This window comes from Mustela putorius, unplaced genomic scaffold (assembly GCF_011764305.1).
Source record: "Mustela putorius furo isolate JIRA1106 unplaced genomic scaffold, ASM1176430v1.1 tig00537248_pilon_pilon_pilon, whole genome shotgun sequence".
In the NCBI taxonomy this organism is placed as follows: Eukaryota; Metazoa; Chordata; class Mammalia; order Carnivora; family Mustelidae; genus Mustela; species Mustela putorius.
This window is the reverse complement of record NW_025422387.1, coordinates 13403646-13420018: the sequence shown is the minus strand read 5'-3', so window position 1 is coordinate 13420018 and position 16373 is coordinate 13403646. Positions and strand designations below refer to the sequence as shown.

The 16373-nt window shown below is 42.7% G+C and overlaps 1 protein-coding gene across 10 annotated transcripts in view; it reads left to right on the top strand.

Annotated features, from left to right (window-relative positions):
- The window catches only part of CIT (citron rho-interacting serine/threonine kinase), a 167727-nt gene that overhangs the window by 22282 nt on the left and 129072 nt on the right, over window positions 1-16373 (top strand). For all 10 annotated transcript variants that reach the window (XM_045073762.1, XM_045073767.1, XM_045073766.1 and 7 more), the window contains 2 exons: window positions 9313-9455; window positions 10179-10272. In XM_045073762.1, the coding sequence (XP_044929697.1) occupies window positions 9313-9455; window positions 10179-10272 (237 nt within the window). The remainder of the gene's footprint in view (window positions 1-9312; window positions 9456-10178; window positions 10273-16373) is intronic.

Genomic DNA, 16373 nt, shown 5'->3' with positions numbered 1-16373 from the left:
AGCATACAAATCATCCTGAACTCCCTGGCAGTTAACCATTCATTTGTAATGCAAATGCAGTGTAATTGAAGATACATTTAAAAATCAATGAATAAAAGAAATCGGATTTGGTGTCCTATGTATTTCTCAAAGCTATCTCTTCTCTCCATTCTTGCTTCTTGCTTCTCCCCAGTGAGTTCTGGCCGCCATCTTCTTTTGTCTGCATTACTGCAGTAACCTCCTAAGTGTTCTCCCTGCCATCTGTCTTGCCCTTCCCCCAGGTCTTCTACACACTGCAGCCAAGTCATCCGCTGTTAAAACCCTGTAAGACTCCCTGCTGCCCTCTGGATGAAATCCAGACTCTTCCATGTGGTTTACAAGGCCTTTTTCATATATACTGCCAGGCTTGTTGCTTACCTTTCCTTTCCTTTGATTTTAATTAATTAACTTTTATATTTTAAGAGATTGTGAGAGCTGGGGGCAGGAGGAGGGACAGAGGAGGAGGAAGAGAATATATTTTAATTTTTAAAGATTTATTTATTTATTTTGCTGGGGGTGGGGCTGGGGGAGAAGGAGAGGAGAGAGAAAGACTCAAGCACACTCCCCCTGGGCACAGAGCCCACTGTGGGCCTTGATCTCACACCCCGAGCTCATGACCTGAGCCAAAATCAAGATTTGGATGCCTAACTGACTGAGCCACGCAGGCAGCCCAGGGAGGAGAAAATCTTAAGCAGCTCAGTGCTCAGTGTGGAACCTGTGGAGCCTGATACTGGGCTTGATCTCCCAACCCTGAGATCACGATGTGAATCCAAGAGCCAGATACTTAACTGACTGAGCCACGTTGGCACCCCTCTCTTTGCACTTTACATTCATCTTGAACTTCCTTTGGTCCTTTGAACTGGCCTTTGACCTTTCTCCATGCCATTCCCTCTTTCCCTATTTCCCGGGCTAACTCCTTTTTCTCCTTCTGAGCTTGGACTCGATGTCACTTCTTCCAGAAACTCTTCCTGACCCCTCTACTTGTGGGAGGGATGCCCTTCTGGCTGTGGACTCGTAGCACCCTGTACCTCCTCTTCATGGGTGGGTGTTGGGCTCCCCCACCAGGCTACTCCCTCCATGAAGGGAGGGATTATGTTTCCCTTGCTTCCAGTAGGCTTCTCCAAGTAAATGCTTAAGAAGCATTTATTGGAAGAACATATGATTAATTTCACAGAAATTGATTTACATACAGATTAACTTATTGTGTTATGGAAATGACACATTAAGAGTGTAAATTTTGTTCTCTAAAGTATGTAATTCAAGTTAGATCCAGTGGGATTTTCAAAATTGGGAGTGCAATGCAAGGAAATTGAACTTGGATCCCTTTGAAATTTGATGGTTAAAAATTTCCTATTTGTCATTATATACCAATGAAACCATCTTGCCAATTTCTGGTATATAGAAAATTGTTAAAAAAAAAGAAAATTGTTATGAAGCCCATTGTATTGTTAATGTCTGATTCCATATAACAAGGCTAGTTCTGTATTCTGGCAGGCAGCCCATAGAAACAGCGCTTTGTTGATCTGGTTCATGATGAAATCTGTTCAGTTCCATATAACAGATGCCTTCACCAGTGTCCTTCCAGGAAGGAGCCGATCTTTACAAAGAAAACATTGTTTTGTAACTCATTATATGTAGTATTGTTGCATCTAAATGCTTTGTGAGATTCTTAAAGGTTGCTGGCTTTATACTGATGTTTTTCATGCTGTGGGTCTTTTTTTTTGCTTTTTTTAAAAAAATTAACATATAATGTATTATTTGCCCCAGTACAGGTTTGTGTATTGTCAGGCTTACACACTTCACAGCACTCACCATAGCATATACCCTCCACAGTGTCCATAACGCAACCACCCTCTCCATTCCCACCTCCCCCCAGCAACCCTCAATTTGTTTTGTGAGATTAAGAGTCTCTTATGGTTTGTCTCCCTCCCAATCCCATCTTATTTCATTTTTTTTTACTTTCCTTCCCCCCAAACCCCCCACTTTGCCTCTCAAATTCCTCATATCAGGGAGATCATATGATAATTTTCTTTCTCTGATTGACTTATTTTGCTCTCATGCTGTGGGTCTTTTCAGGCTGCCCTTGCTCTGAGCCTATAACTGACCTATGAATCTTCTTTCCTTCCAGTGGCCTTATATTAACTTCTCTCTGTTCATTCCAAATTTTTCTTCCTCAGTTGCACATAGGATGTATTAATTAAGGTATAGGCTAAGCTACTATAGTAAAAAGAACAAAAACCCAGCCCAGACCGATGGAGCAGTTCTGTTGTATGTGATAATCCAGGGACCCAGGTTCCTTCTATCTTATGGCTCCTTATCCCTTAAGATGTTGTCCCCTTGACATGGTTAGAGCTGGGCATTTGATGTTCTTGTTTCCCCTGGCTGGCAGGAGAAAGGGGTGGAGAGCACAACAAGAAAACTCCTTTTACATAGCATGGTATGGAATTGGGACACATCATTTCCTCTCCTATTTTGTGGACCAGAACTTCATCACATGCCCTCATTTCTGTGCCAGCTAGCTGCATGGCCAAGGGAATCCATGGAAGAGTGGACTTGGGGGGCAAGTTATAGTCTGTTTTGCAGGTAATAAAAGATAGATCTGGGTTTTGAAGCCAGGCCTCCTAGATCCATCTCCTGTACAGGATCCATCTCTTGTACCCATTACATGACACTGTTACACCCCAGAGCACTGCCAGTCTGACCCTGGCCGTGAGGTCCTACTTGGCATCAGTTCTTTATATTTCCTGTCTCGCTTTCCACCAAAGGTTGCGCAGTCACGTGTGGGGTATCTCCTTCCGGTGAGGAACAATCTGGAGGTTAGTGCTTTCTAGGCAGTGACCTCGTGGCCTGCATAAACAGCAGCCCGTGCTGTGACTGGGAGCCTGGAGAGAGTTAACAAATAGAACCTCATTGTTTATTTTAGTGAAATGTGGCAGCTTATGATAGTTTTGACAGTGAGACATGTGCTGTTTTGATCTCTTGGATAAGATTATCCAGTTTTCAGGCACGTCTCAAAACTCACCAGCATATTCACATGTTGTTGCTGGGGAAGCCAGGGTTTGGGAGCTGGCTGCCCGTCGGAAGGAAGCTGTTGCTAGAATATAGGTTCTTGTTTTATTACTGTTCCTTGGTTGGTCTCTCTGGAGTCATCGGCCTTTTTGGTTTCAATGTTCTCATTAGCGAAGTGAGATATTGATGCCTCTGATTGACCCCAGGTCATTTGCCCAGTGTGTTATTGCCCTGGCGGGGGGGTGGGTGGTTTTTTGCATCTTCAAAACGGTTGTTTTTTTGTGTCCTGCTCTTTGGAAGCATATTTCAAGTGAATGTGTTTAGAGTTTTAAGAGTCACAATTCCATAGTATGTTCTTATAATTGTCTGTATTTCTTTGGTGTTGGTTGTGATCTCTCCTCTTTCATTCATGATTTTATTTATTTGGGTCCTTTCTCTTTTCTTTTTGATAAGTCTGGCCAGGGGTTTATCAATCTTATTAATTCTTTCAAAGAATGAGCTCCTAGTTTCATTGAGGGTTGCTGGGGAAAGGGGGGTTGGGAGAAGGGGGGTGGGGTTATGGACATTGGGGAGGGTATGTGCTATGGTAGGGCTGTGAAGTGTGTAAACCTGGCGATTCACAGACCTGTACCCCTGGGGATAAAAATATATTATATGTCTATAAAAAAAAATCACAAAAAAAAAAAGTCACAATTCCATTCCATTGTTCCAGTTCGTTTGGTTCCACGATCACAGTTTCTGGTTTAGTAAGTCTAGGATGGGGCCCAAGATTTTGCAACCAGGTCCCAGCTGCTGGTGCTGGTCTGGGGAACCCCACATAGAAAACACTGGTCCTGTGGCTATAGCTACAGCTCATTTCTGGGTACTGCTTCTTCCTTTCGTTCCATCCGCAGTAGTGAAGATCCTGAGATCCTGTTTCTTGCCCATGACTCTTTGAGGTCAAGGAGTGGTACCTATTCCCCTGCTGTTAACTGGCACGGGGATTCTTCACCACTGCTGGATGCTTCATTAACCCTGTCCTCAGTTGCCTGGTTTGAGTGCGCTGTGTCTCGCCAAGGCTCTGGATGATTCCACACTCAATGAGGATCTTTTGAATAGACGAATGAGTCAGGCTGGGATTTGTATTTTCTGAAACAAAGGGTCTTCTCTCCTTTTCTCTTGGTGACCTTGTCCTTCAAGAGGAATAATTTAGGGCCTCTGTCAGGGATCACTCCGCTTCGAGGATCCCTTCCTTCCTTTCCAATGCCAAAGATCAGGAACAGTGGTGCAGGGCAGTGAATGATGCCAATAGCATTGTTACATTTCCATGGTACTTTCAGGCATGCTGATTGTAGTGCAAGCATTTCAAGGGCACGCTGCTAGAGGGGTGGCCAGCACAGCGGGTCTCTAATGACACCCCATGCAGATTGGAGTAGAGTACAAGAACTATTAACTACTCACCCCCTCCCTGCATATGGATATGTGTGCATGCAAGTCTGTATGGATGTGCATGTGGTACACACACACACACACACACACACACACACACAGAGTTTTGTCCTTTGTTTTGAATGCCACACAACTGATGGGCACTGGCATCCCTGTTCTTGGGGGCGTAGTGTGATCACCCGCAGAGAAGCCGCCGCTCCTTCCAAAACCGAACCCATGTAAGATTTGCCCTTTAATTAGCATCTGCAGCTGTGCCATTAGCAGGGTTTGTCTCTGTTGGCCTGAATGCCTTTGCTTTAAAAGAGCAAGTCCGTTATAGCTCCAAGCCAGCCTTGTCTGTCAGCTGCTGGGCCTTCTCCACCATCTGCAGGGTGATCACATTGTTTAGGACTGTTTCACTGTAGGGCTCTTTCCTCCTCCTGGCTCCCCGGCCTTTGATTACTGTGCCTCGGTGATTGCCGTTCGGGTGACCTGCAGCTGCTCGATGTGGGCAGGGACCCCGCGCATCCTTCTGTGCGGGATGGTTGCCTCTATGCTAATGGGCCAATGGACCAGTTTCTTTCCGGCCCTTTGTTGCCGGTGATCCTGGCGAGGTAGGCACGTCCTGTCATGTCCAGGTAGTCACTGAAGAAAACCGCAAGCATCAGGAGTGTTGGCTAGATTCAGGGCTCCTCTGCTGTAGAAACTTTTCATCTGGTGGATGGAATCCAGGAACAGCTTTGTCTCTACACCTTCATCAGCACTGTGCTAGTCGTTTCAGAATCACCTGGAGTGCTCCCTAAAAATGCACATTTCTGCACCTCACGCAGGGTCCCTGGGATTTTTAACAGGCTCCCTGAATGGTTGGGATGGGAGTGAGACACACTTTACCCTTTCAGTCTGTTTCATGTTTACTCTTGTTGATGCCACTAGAATTCCAGCCCCATGAAGGCCAGAGATTTGTTTGTTATAGTCTCTGCTGTTTTCCTAGTATCTAGAACAGTGCCTGACACATAGCAGGCACTCAATTTTTTTTTGCTGAATGTGTTTTATTTTATTTTAAGGATTTTATTTATTTAATAGAGAGAGACACAGCGAAAGAGGGAACACAAGCAGGGGGAGTGGGAGAGGGAGAAGCAGGCTTCTTGCTGAGCGGGGAGCCCGATGTGGGGCTTGAACTCAGGACCCTGGGATCATAACCTGAGCCGAAGGCAGACACTTCTTGACTGAGCAACCCAGGCCGCCCCAGATGAATATGTTTATTTTTTAAAAAGTAGTTCCTTAGGTAATTCAGTTGGGCAGGCAGGTTTGATAAGCCCTGTCCTCGAGGATTTACCAGGTTCATTAGGTAAGAAGCCACATTTTTGGGGGATAGCGCCTTACCAGGCAACTCTGAGTGGTTAAAGTCTGGGACGGAGTCATGCTTTTGGACAAAACCAGGTCCTGTGAATGAATTGTCTGGCATAGCCTGGGTGGTGACTTGGGCCCTAAATTGTTTATAGTGTTCTGCTGACCCTAGTATTTTATTCATAGCAAGTCATCGAATGGAGACTTGAAGACTTAGTTTTTGACCTTTGATGATGTTTTTGGAACCTCTTGACTTGGTGCCATTTTCTGAAACTGTCCAAGTCGTGTTCTTCACTGTATGTCTAAGCTCAACAGCAAGATGATGGTGTCATCTTGGGTTGGCCACACACAAGCCATATTCCCCATGGGCTCCGTTCATAACAGAATGGGCAACTCTACCCTAGTAGGATGGTTTTAGAGTAGAAGTGAACATCGTGGGACAGCCAAATTTGCTCAGTAAATTTCCAGATTAAGTTCTCAAATGGCGGGCGCTTGGAATTTTTAGTATGGTAATGTGGAATCATGTCGGTGGGTCAAGTTTGATTAGTCTTTGATAAGGACCCAGTCTATTTAGAGGTTTGTCATTTCGTGTCTATTTTGTCCCATGTTGTGGAGCCTGCTGCCTAGCAGCTGTTGTAATTTTTGTCGCTTGTCTTCTCAATCAACCCTGGTTTTGAAGAAATGAAAAGTTGTTTGACTCAGAAAAGACTAATCTACTTTTGGCGGGGGTTTTTAGCTCAGGAAATTGGACCTTCTGAATAGGAGCAAAGAATACGTATCTTTTGCCTTTTAAGAGATGGTTCTTCTTTTCTGAACTATTTTATTGGTCACTTCAAAATAGAATCTTCAGGAATAGTTGTGAAGTATTAAATAGTGGTCAGTTTGTGAGCTCTTAAATGTTGCCAGTGGTGCTATCTGTTTGACTTTGTCATCCTCAGACTTACAAGGCATTTCTTATTCACACATCTTTAATAGAGTCAGGTTAGAACATTTATAACTGTGATGTGTCGTCATAAATATGCATTGTTCTTATTTTAAGATGTTTCCATTCTAAAAGCACGAGTACTTCTGTTGTTATTGGTGAATTTTTTTTTTTATATTTAAGACCTTTTTGATGGCAATATATATTTAAAACAGACGTAAAAATTGGCATTCACCCACATATCCAGGTCCTATAAAGAACCAGGTTGGGATGAGTGGGTGAGCTTTAAGGCAGCCAGGTGGCTCTTGCGGGCTCTTCTAGGGCTGGGACTGGTAGCTTTCAATCTGCTGTGAATTTTGGGGGAAATAAAGTCTGCATTTTAGCAGCTACCCCTTCTAAGTGTGTCTCTTCTTGTGGGTTCATAAAAATTTTTCCTGCAATTGCAGTGGAAATGGAACCTTACTCTTCAAATTGTCCAGTATCTGGTTGACTCTCCGCTCCTTGCAGGATGTCATGTGAATGGGGGAGACTCCCAGATGATACAGAGCCCTTCGGGAGGACATGTGGGTCCCTGGCTCCCCCAAGGGTCTCTGATGTGGGGTTCACTTGGTGCTGGGCAGAATCTTTACTGGGCCAGCCTGCGGCCTCTGAGGATATGTGCAGATGCTCAGTGTCTCACTTGACTGGAGCTTTCTTCTAATTCTGGACCAAAAGCAAACAGGAGTTTGGAGGAGGATGGAGAGAATTCACATCCCAAAATTGGCTTCTGGAATGCAGTAGTTGGAGAGATTTAGTATTTTTTTTTTTTTTAAGATGTTTATTTGGATCTTGCCACTTTCCAGAAAGGATTTGAGACAACTTAAAACAAAAGATATTTATAGCATCGCTCACAAAATGGGAAATCAGAGCAAAGGACAGGAAGAGAATTGAGTAAGGGTTGACATGACTGCAAAGATGATCGAAACGTGTCCCAGCTTCTCCTAGCCAGAGAGGGAAGGATTACATAGCCAAGGGTGAGAAAGGAAGGTTCTTGACCAGCAGTGGAGGAACTCCTTGGTGCCAGGCACAGTATTGTGAGACAATTAGTCCCATCCCATTCTATAGCCGGTGACACTGAAGGGCAGAGAGCTGAAGTCACCAGGCTGTGGTTTGAAGCCTCCTGGGCAAATTGGCCTCAACGCCGTCTGTTGACTCAGAATATCATACTCAGTTATCATCAGAAGGAGGAAGGATTTCAGTTCCTTGGAGTGGAAGAAATTTTTTGCTAATCGGACATTTTCCTTGAGGCTGTACTTTATATTCTTTTTTCCTAAGATTTTATTTATTTATTAGAGTGAGCGTTGGACGTGGGGGTGGGGGGAGCAGAGGGAGAGGCGCAAGTAGACCCCTTCACTGAGCGCAGAGCCGGAAGGCACGGTTCATTTTCACGACCCTGAGATCATGACCTGAGCTGAAATCAAGAGCCGGAAACTCAATGGACTGAGCCACCCAGGCGTCCCTATATTCTTTTTCCGGACTTTATCCCTATGTATGTATTTAACAAACGTAATTTTTTTTGTCACGAAAAGGAGGTTGTACTTTATCCCGTATAGGATGTCGCTTTTTATTATCGTGGGCAGCTTTCCACAGATGTATGAATAGATTGATTCTGTTCATTTTTGATATCTACAATGTCTCCCATTATTAAGATATACCATATTTCAGCAGTTTCTTAATGATGGATGTTTGGGTGATTCACAGGCTTTTCTTCCCCTGTGTTAAAAACAGTGCTACAGGGGCGCCTGGGTGGCTCAGTGGGTTAAGCCGCTGCCTTCGGCTTGGGTCATGATCTCAGGGTCCTGGGATCGAGTCCCACATTGGGTTCCTCTGCTCGGCTGCTCGGCAGGGAGCCTGTTTCCCTCTCTCTCTCTCTCTCTGCCAGCCTCTCTATCTACCTGTGATCTCTCTCTGTCAAATAAATAAATAAAATCTTTAAAAAAAAACAAAAAACAAAAAACAAAAAACAACAACAACAACAAAAAAAAACAGTGCTACAGTGAATCTATGTATCTATCGATCTACAAACTACTATAAGTTCCTGTAAAACAAATTGTCAGAAGTGGAATTATGATGTCAGAGAGTATGCTCACATTTAAATTTTTAATAGAAATGGTCAGATGACTGTTGCAGGAAAAGGTTGTATCATATTTATTGCTTGCCTTCTCTAGTCTGCTGGGTGCTGAGAGAAATGCAAAAAGGATACTGGAGGGTTTGTTGCCCTCTAGCAATTTCCATCTACAGTGTGTACCTGATCCTAGGGAACGTCTAGGGTGTCGACTTGGGTGGGTGGGTGAGTGGGTGGATTTAATTCAACTTTTCAAGCTTGCCTTGCAAACATTGTGCATGGTGTCTGGGATTAGTCTTTCATTATATTGATTCTCTTGGGTATCAGATGTAATTTCCTTAGGGCAGGGACCTCACCCTACAAGGCTTACAGTATGTCTCCCACATCTTGGTAGCTTTGTGGAGACATTGTAATTATAATGCGTCAAGCAGCATTTGAGGCTCTAATTGAGATGTTCCTTTTTTGGGGGTGTATGAAGAATTAATAACTTTGGCATTCTCTACAGGTCATGGAATATCAGCCTGGAGGCGACTTGCTGTCACTTTTGAATAGATATGAGGACCAATTAGATGAAAATATGATTCAGTTTTACCTAGCCGAACTGATTTTGGCTGTTCACAGTGTTCATCAGATGGGATATGTACATCGGTAAGTGAGACTCTCTGGTAAGTGTACTGAGAATTTATCCGTATCACCTAAGAATTCCCACAATGGAGTGAATAGATGAATAAATTCAGCTTCAAAATGATGCTCCATCCAAATTTTAACCCGTCTTAACTGCAACTGGCTGAAAGTATATTTTCCAGAGAGGCAGACATTTCAGCTTTACCCATTCAACAGTGAAATAGATCTCGAATTATAACGTTTTCAAGTTTGCTAATAAGATCTGTGAATGTAGCTGATAAGACTGAGAACTCTTGCATGGGTTCCTTGAGTTATATGGTGGAAAAAACGAATTCGATTTGCAGAAGGAACCTGCAAACTGAGGAATGGAAGACCATGCAGTAGTACTTCTGACCTCACTCATTAGTAATTTACAAAGGTGTCCCATCAAATCCTTAGTCAAAAAGTGTCTCTTCACATCCTCACTCATATGGTGTTTTATGTACACCCAAGAATGCTTCCTTTCCCTCCCTCCATCCTTTTTGCTTTCCTTCTCCTTCCCTTTCTCTTCCTCCTTCTCCTCCTCCTTTTTCTTACTTAAATTTTTTTTGCAGAATATTTGCTTATTATTTATATCTATAAATAGGGAGGTCTATATAGCAGAATCTAGACACTGAGATGGTTGGCTGAATCAATATCCGAGGTTAGCAGTTGCTTGCTGATTTGCATGGAGAAGACAACACTAATTTGTGGCCCTGATTTTCTTAGAGACATCAAACCCGAGAATATTCTCATTGACCGAACAGGACACATCAAGCTTGTGGATTTCGGATCAGCGGCTAAAATGAACTCAAATAAGATGGTAACAAAATGGACTAAGATAGCTTAATAGATATTGTGCTACAAAGGGTTCTGTGGTCCTCATAAGTTTGGAAAATATGGGATAACATTGAGTGATGTTTTGGAATCTTCAGCTGCGAGTGTATGACATGATTTCTCCAGGGGTGGAAGTGGGATGGGGGCATAGAGCTATTTCCCAGACTTGCTTGACCTTGGCACCCTATCTGTTAATACCCTACAAAACATTTTTAGGAGCATCCTTATGGTTTGGTTAAAGCATAAAGGGAAAAATGCTCACTTTTGTTTTTCTTTTCATTTTCCTTATTACAGATTGTCTTCTGTAATCTTATTTATTTCACATCTCTATTTTCTATTCAGCAAAGTTGAAAGAAATCACTGGCACATTTGAACCAGATATCCTTAGGCATTAAGAACTAACTGCTCAAAATGTCATTCTGAAGTCCTGGATCTCTGGTAAAAATTAAGCTGTATTTCCCATGCTAAATAAGAAGGCAAGAGGGTACCTTCTGAGATCAAGAGCAAGAATACTTGAGGGAAAAGATGACAAAGTAAAAAAAATAAAAGTACATAGATTTAAAAACAAACCCTAATGAAATTGGTACATACTGAAGTGAACTGTCATGTCATTTGTTCAAAACACTGGTAGGTCTAATAGAAAAATCAACTTAGATCTTAAAACTTATTTTTCAACTGACCCATTTGGTCAAATTTTTAGGAACATGGCTTTTCATTCTTTCTCAGTAAAATACTGATTCTAGTTAAAATGCACAAATCAAGTGGTTAGGGAGGTTACTCTGTAAAATGCCCCTCTTCCCAACCTCTGAAAATTCAGTACTTATAAAGGGAAATATGTAAAATTGCTTTTTTTCCTCAAGTTCCTTGGAGGAAAGGTAGGTGTTATCAGGTTGATATTAGAAAAAAGTTTGGGGTTATGTTAACTCTTTGCACTCCAGGCTCTGGCTTCCCTGTTTGGCAGACTGGAGGCCTACTTGAGATACTTTTACTTGGTGTTCAGATCCTTGGAAAAACAGTCTCTCTAGGCACTGTTTCTCCTGCCACCCCATTATGTTCTTGTAATCGATTCCACTTGATCATTACGATGAGAATTAGATTATAGGATCAAAACATTTTATGTCTTAAAAAAGGGCAGTGCAGAAACAGGCATGAAAACTTGGTTGTTGAATCTAGTGGAATAAAACACAGGAAAAAAGTTAAGTAATGGAAAGGGTTATCATCTAGGATTCAAAAACTAGTATATTGCGTGGGTGACCTTGATAAACTCATGCATCTAGAAATAAACTGAAGCATGGATACATGGTCTAATAATTGAAGCATAGATACATGGTCAGCTCTGGATGCCATTGACACTGACCACTGATGTTTTGCCCTGGATAGTTCTTTATTAGGGGGGCTATCCTGTGTATTATAGGATATTTAGCTACATTCCTGGCCTCTATCTACTAGATGCCAATAACACCCCCTCCTCCAGCTGTGAAAACCAGAAATGTCTCCAGGTATGGCAGAAGGTTCCATCGGAGACAAAATCATCCCTGGTTGAGAACCATCCCAAGTCGATTGAGAAACATCAGACAGCTTATTAATGAGAGCCGGCTGTAGGTATTCACGATAAGAATACCTACTTGGAAAACTAGATTAAGATCCAAAGTCTCTGCTTATTAAAGGAGTAATGGAGTAAGTTCCATCCCTGCATCTAGAATCACTCACTCTCTTCTGAGCCCCAAGTGGAGAGAGTGGACTTTCATTCATTTCAGGTTTCTGTTTTTCAGTGCTTCAGACTATCCCTTTTCAGTTCTTCTAATTGGAACAACCTTCACTTCAGGCGCGGAGCCTTCCAGAGTCACTCGGGTTTATTTGCAGCTCATTGCTCAACCCCTGATTATTCTGGTGAAGGAGAAAAGCCACTCAATCCTGCATCCTTGGGAGGTGTGCACCTCCTCTTCTCTTGGAGGAAGAATCGCCTCTCCAGAAATTTGTGCTTTTAGGGCCAAAATGTGACAAGCACATAGCAAGGAATTTTTAACATTGTTTTAAGTGAAAAGGCCTTTTGATTAATCTACAGTCTAGATGAAATCAAGTATGAATATAGAATTATACTTTTTAAAAAATATTTTTTAACTAAATTATTTATTTTTAATAAACATATAATATATTTTTATCCCCAGGGGTATGGGTCTGTGAATTGCCAGGTTTACACACTTCACAGCACTCACTCTCTCCAGTGTCCATAACTCCACACCCTATCCCAACCCGCCTCCCCCCAGCAACCCTTAGTTTGTTTTGTGAGATTAAGAGTCACTTATGGTTTGTCTCCCTCCCAATCCCATCTTGTTTCATTTATTTTTTGATCAATGGAAGTGGGTTAAACTTTTTTAAAGATTTTATTTGAGAGAGAGTGTGTCCAGGGGAAGAAGAGAGGGGGAGAGAGAAGGAAGGGGAAAGAATCTCAGGCAGACTCTGCAGTGAGCACAGAGCCCGTTGCCCCTTGTGGGGCTCAGTATCACCACCTTAAGATCATGACCTCAGCCAAAACCAAGACTCAGACGTTCAACTGGCTGAGTCACCCAGGAATCCCAACATGTGTCACACACTTTCTCTCTTTTTTTTAATTAAAAGATTTTATTTTATTTATCAGAGCGAGAGAGTAGGTAGAGCAGCAGGCAGAGGTAAAGGGAGAAGCAGGTTCCCCGCTGAGCAGAGAGCCTGATGTGGGACTCGATTCCAGGACCCCAGGGATCATGACCTGAATGAAAGGCAGACGTTTAACTGACTGAGCCACCCAGGTGTCCCCCAACATGTGTCTCTTTTAAGTAGAATGTTTTATAGGCCTAAAGGAGTTCTAAATGTTTTTTTTTTGTACTCAAAATATATGAAATATAATCTACGTTTACTAAAACTCATGTATGTTACTCATCCAAAATCAATCTTTTCCCTACTACTCTCAAACATTATCTATGAATTTAGCCATTTGGGACTTTGGGATTATTGGGTTTTCCATTTTCCACTGTCATTATTTCAGGCTTCTTAGCATGTTGCTTTGAAGCATTCTTAAAAACAGTGGGGAACTGTACTGCCCAGAGGTTTGGGTGTCTAGCTAAATCGTGCCATCCACTCACTCTGTGCCCTAAGGCTACCCATTTCACCTTAGTTGACTCTCAACGAGTGGCAAATAGCAAAATCTTCCAACCTGTCTCATTCAGCTGTCACACAAACCTTTGGAAGGAGATGGTCAATAAAGACCCATATAGCAATGGCCCCCCGCTGGCTCAGTAGGTAGAGCATGTGAGTCTTGATCTCAGGGTCATGGGTTCGAACCCTGTGCTGGGAGTAGAGATTACTTAAAAAATAGTAATTGAAAAAAGGGGGGGGCGCCTGGGTGGCTCAGTGGGTTAAAGCCTCTTCCTTTAGCTCAGGTCATGATCCCGGGGTCCTGGGATCGAGCCCTATATCGGGTTTTCTGCTCAGCAGGGAGCCTGCTTCCCCACCCCTCGCCACCACCCTCTGCCTGCTTTTCTGCCTACTAGTGATCTCTGTCAATTAAATAAATAAAAATCTTAAAAGAAAAAGAAAGAGCCATATAGCATGTTAAGTGTTAATCAGCCTCCTTGGGCAGTTGAAAATCCATAGGAGATAGTCTTTTTTGACATTTACTAGAAGTGAGAAGATTTAATCCTTTACCCTCAAGAGGAACAACATAATGAGATACCATTCCCCTCCCCAACTCTCCATTCCACGCCCTGCTTCTGCAGGTGGATGTTTCTGCCCTGCGTAGCCACATGGGGAAAGTTAGGTTGAAATAGTTTCATGTTTAAGCATTTTATGGGAAGAGGATTAGGAGGAAACAGACAGTAGATTTCTTACTTTCTTCTCATCTGCTTGTGAAAGAATCCGTTAATCCTTTTTTGTTTCTTTTCTTAACCTCTCTGTCTCCTGAAATAGGACTTCATCTTCTGTCTCCTAGTCATTTTCTTTTCTTTTCTTTTCTTTTTTAAAATTTTATTTTATCTGACAGACAGAGATCACAAGCAGGCAGAGAGGCAGACAGAGGAGGTAGGGGAATAAGGCTCCCCGCTGAGCAGAGAGCCCGACACGGGGCTCTATCCCACGACCCCGAGATCATGACCCCAGCCAAAGGCAGAAGCCTAAACCACTGAGCCACCCAGGTGCCCCTCCTAGTCATTTTCTTATTGCCTCCTGCTGAACTGGTGTATTTTCCTCCCTGTGGATACAGTGAAAATTAACTAAAGTTTAGTAAAAGTTGTCAGATGGTACCCTGTGCATGGCTCCGTGTTTAATATCTTACCCAGACACACTGGCTGTGAATTGCCACCAGAGGAGAGCAAAAGCATCTTGCAAAATCCTTGTTAGGATGTGTGACATTAAGTGTTCAGTTGGTTGAAGGTGCATGGAGGTCAATAAACAATGGAAATTTAGCAGTCATTAAATTGTCATTAAAAACCTTTGTAGGGGCTCTGAGGTGGCTCAGTGGGTTAAGCCTCTGCCTTTGGCTCAGGTCATGATCTCAAGGTCCTGGGATCAAGCCCTGCATCCAGCTCTCTGCTCAGTGGGGAGCCTGCTTCCCGCTTTCTCTCTGTCTACTTGTGATCTCTCTCTCTGTCAAATAAATAAATATAATCTTAAAAAAAAAAAAAACCTTTGTAAATTGCTATTAAGCACCTAATGTACTTTATGCAGGAGATGTGCATGATGGAAGCTAGGGATATTTTCCCTTAAAATTTAGAAAATTACAAAGTAGCTAAACATAAATGTGTATAATCACATGCCTCACAGGAATTAGGGAGTTAACCTGACTCTCTTGGGTAAGTCTCATCATGAGTTTGAAAATGAGGCATTGATGACTTACACCCCATGCTGGGTCATGCTGATAAACACAGCCCAGTTGAGTTCCTTTCGACTCTGTGCACAGCAAACAGGGAGAATGGAGTATTCTCAATCCAATGTGATGATAAAATAAAACCCAACAAGTGCCAAGATGTGTATTTGAGGATTGCATAGTAACAGTTCTGCAAGGTAATTAGGCATAGAGGGTAAGCACTTAATGGTGACATTAGTTTTTCTTCTCTTGTTTTCATATTAAAAAAAATTATTGTCAGTATTGAGGGTTTTTACCAAAGCCCTGTAGTTTAATCCTAATCCCGTACTGAGCTCATTAACATTTAAACACATATTAAAAGATAGAAGTTTTAGTGTGGGCTCCCCAGCATCAAGGCTTTCTCATGGCTTAAGCTGCTTTCAGTTTCTCCTGCTTAAGCTGCCCATAGACCAGATATTGTCTTTTTTCTCCCCATTTTTGTCTATCAGCACTGGCTTGTGGCTTTCTTGTGCAGTGTGACCATCTAGGTTTTCCCAGTGTGTACTTGGCAGTGAAAAAAATTTTTTTTAAAGATTTAATTTTATTTTTAAAGTAATTTCTATACCCACTATGGGGTTCGAACTCACAACCCCTGAGATCAAGAGTTGCATGCTTCACTGAACCGGCCAGGGACCCCTCAGTAGAAATTCTGTTGCCCAAAGCAATGGATGACCGGTGTCAAGAATACCAGTATCACACTGCTGTCCAGATTTAGGGTTTGGAAAAGCCTATGGTGGGCTTGAGAGAAGGGGTGAAAAGAGAAAGAGTAGGAAGAATGAGTCTGTTTCCTACAACCGTGGGTCATTGGGGCAGAGGGATGGACAAGATTAAAGTTATAGGCTGGAAGAGCTTGAGTGTCCATCCCTAGGGAAGAGATATAAAACCCAGCCTTGAAGATGTGTGGCCATACCTATAAAATCTGTAACATCTCTCAGGGGCGCTCAACATCATTTAATGGGGAGAAGGTTCTTTTGTGCCCATGTAACTGCTCATGTGAGAGAAGCCTTTCAAAAGGCAGGATTATTGGACAACTGTAGGATTATTGGTTAACACAGATACGACTAACATCAGGCCCTTTCTGTTTGATGGGGAAGAAGTCAGAGAGGTGATTCTTAGCCTTTACATTTCATGGGTCAATAAGACTTCAAAACAATTTTCAAAGCTGAAAGGGTTGCTGGCTGACTGTTGTCTAGGAAGGGGCGGGGGGGGGT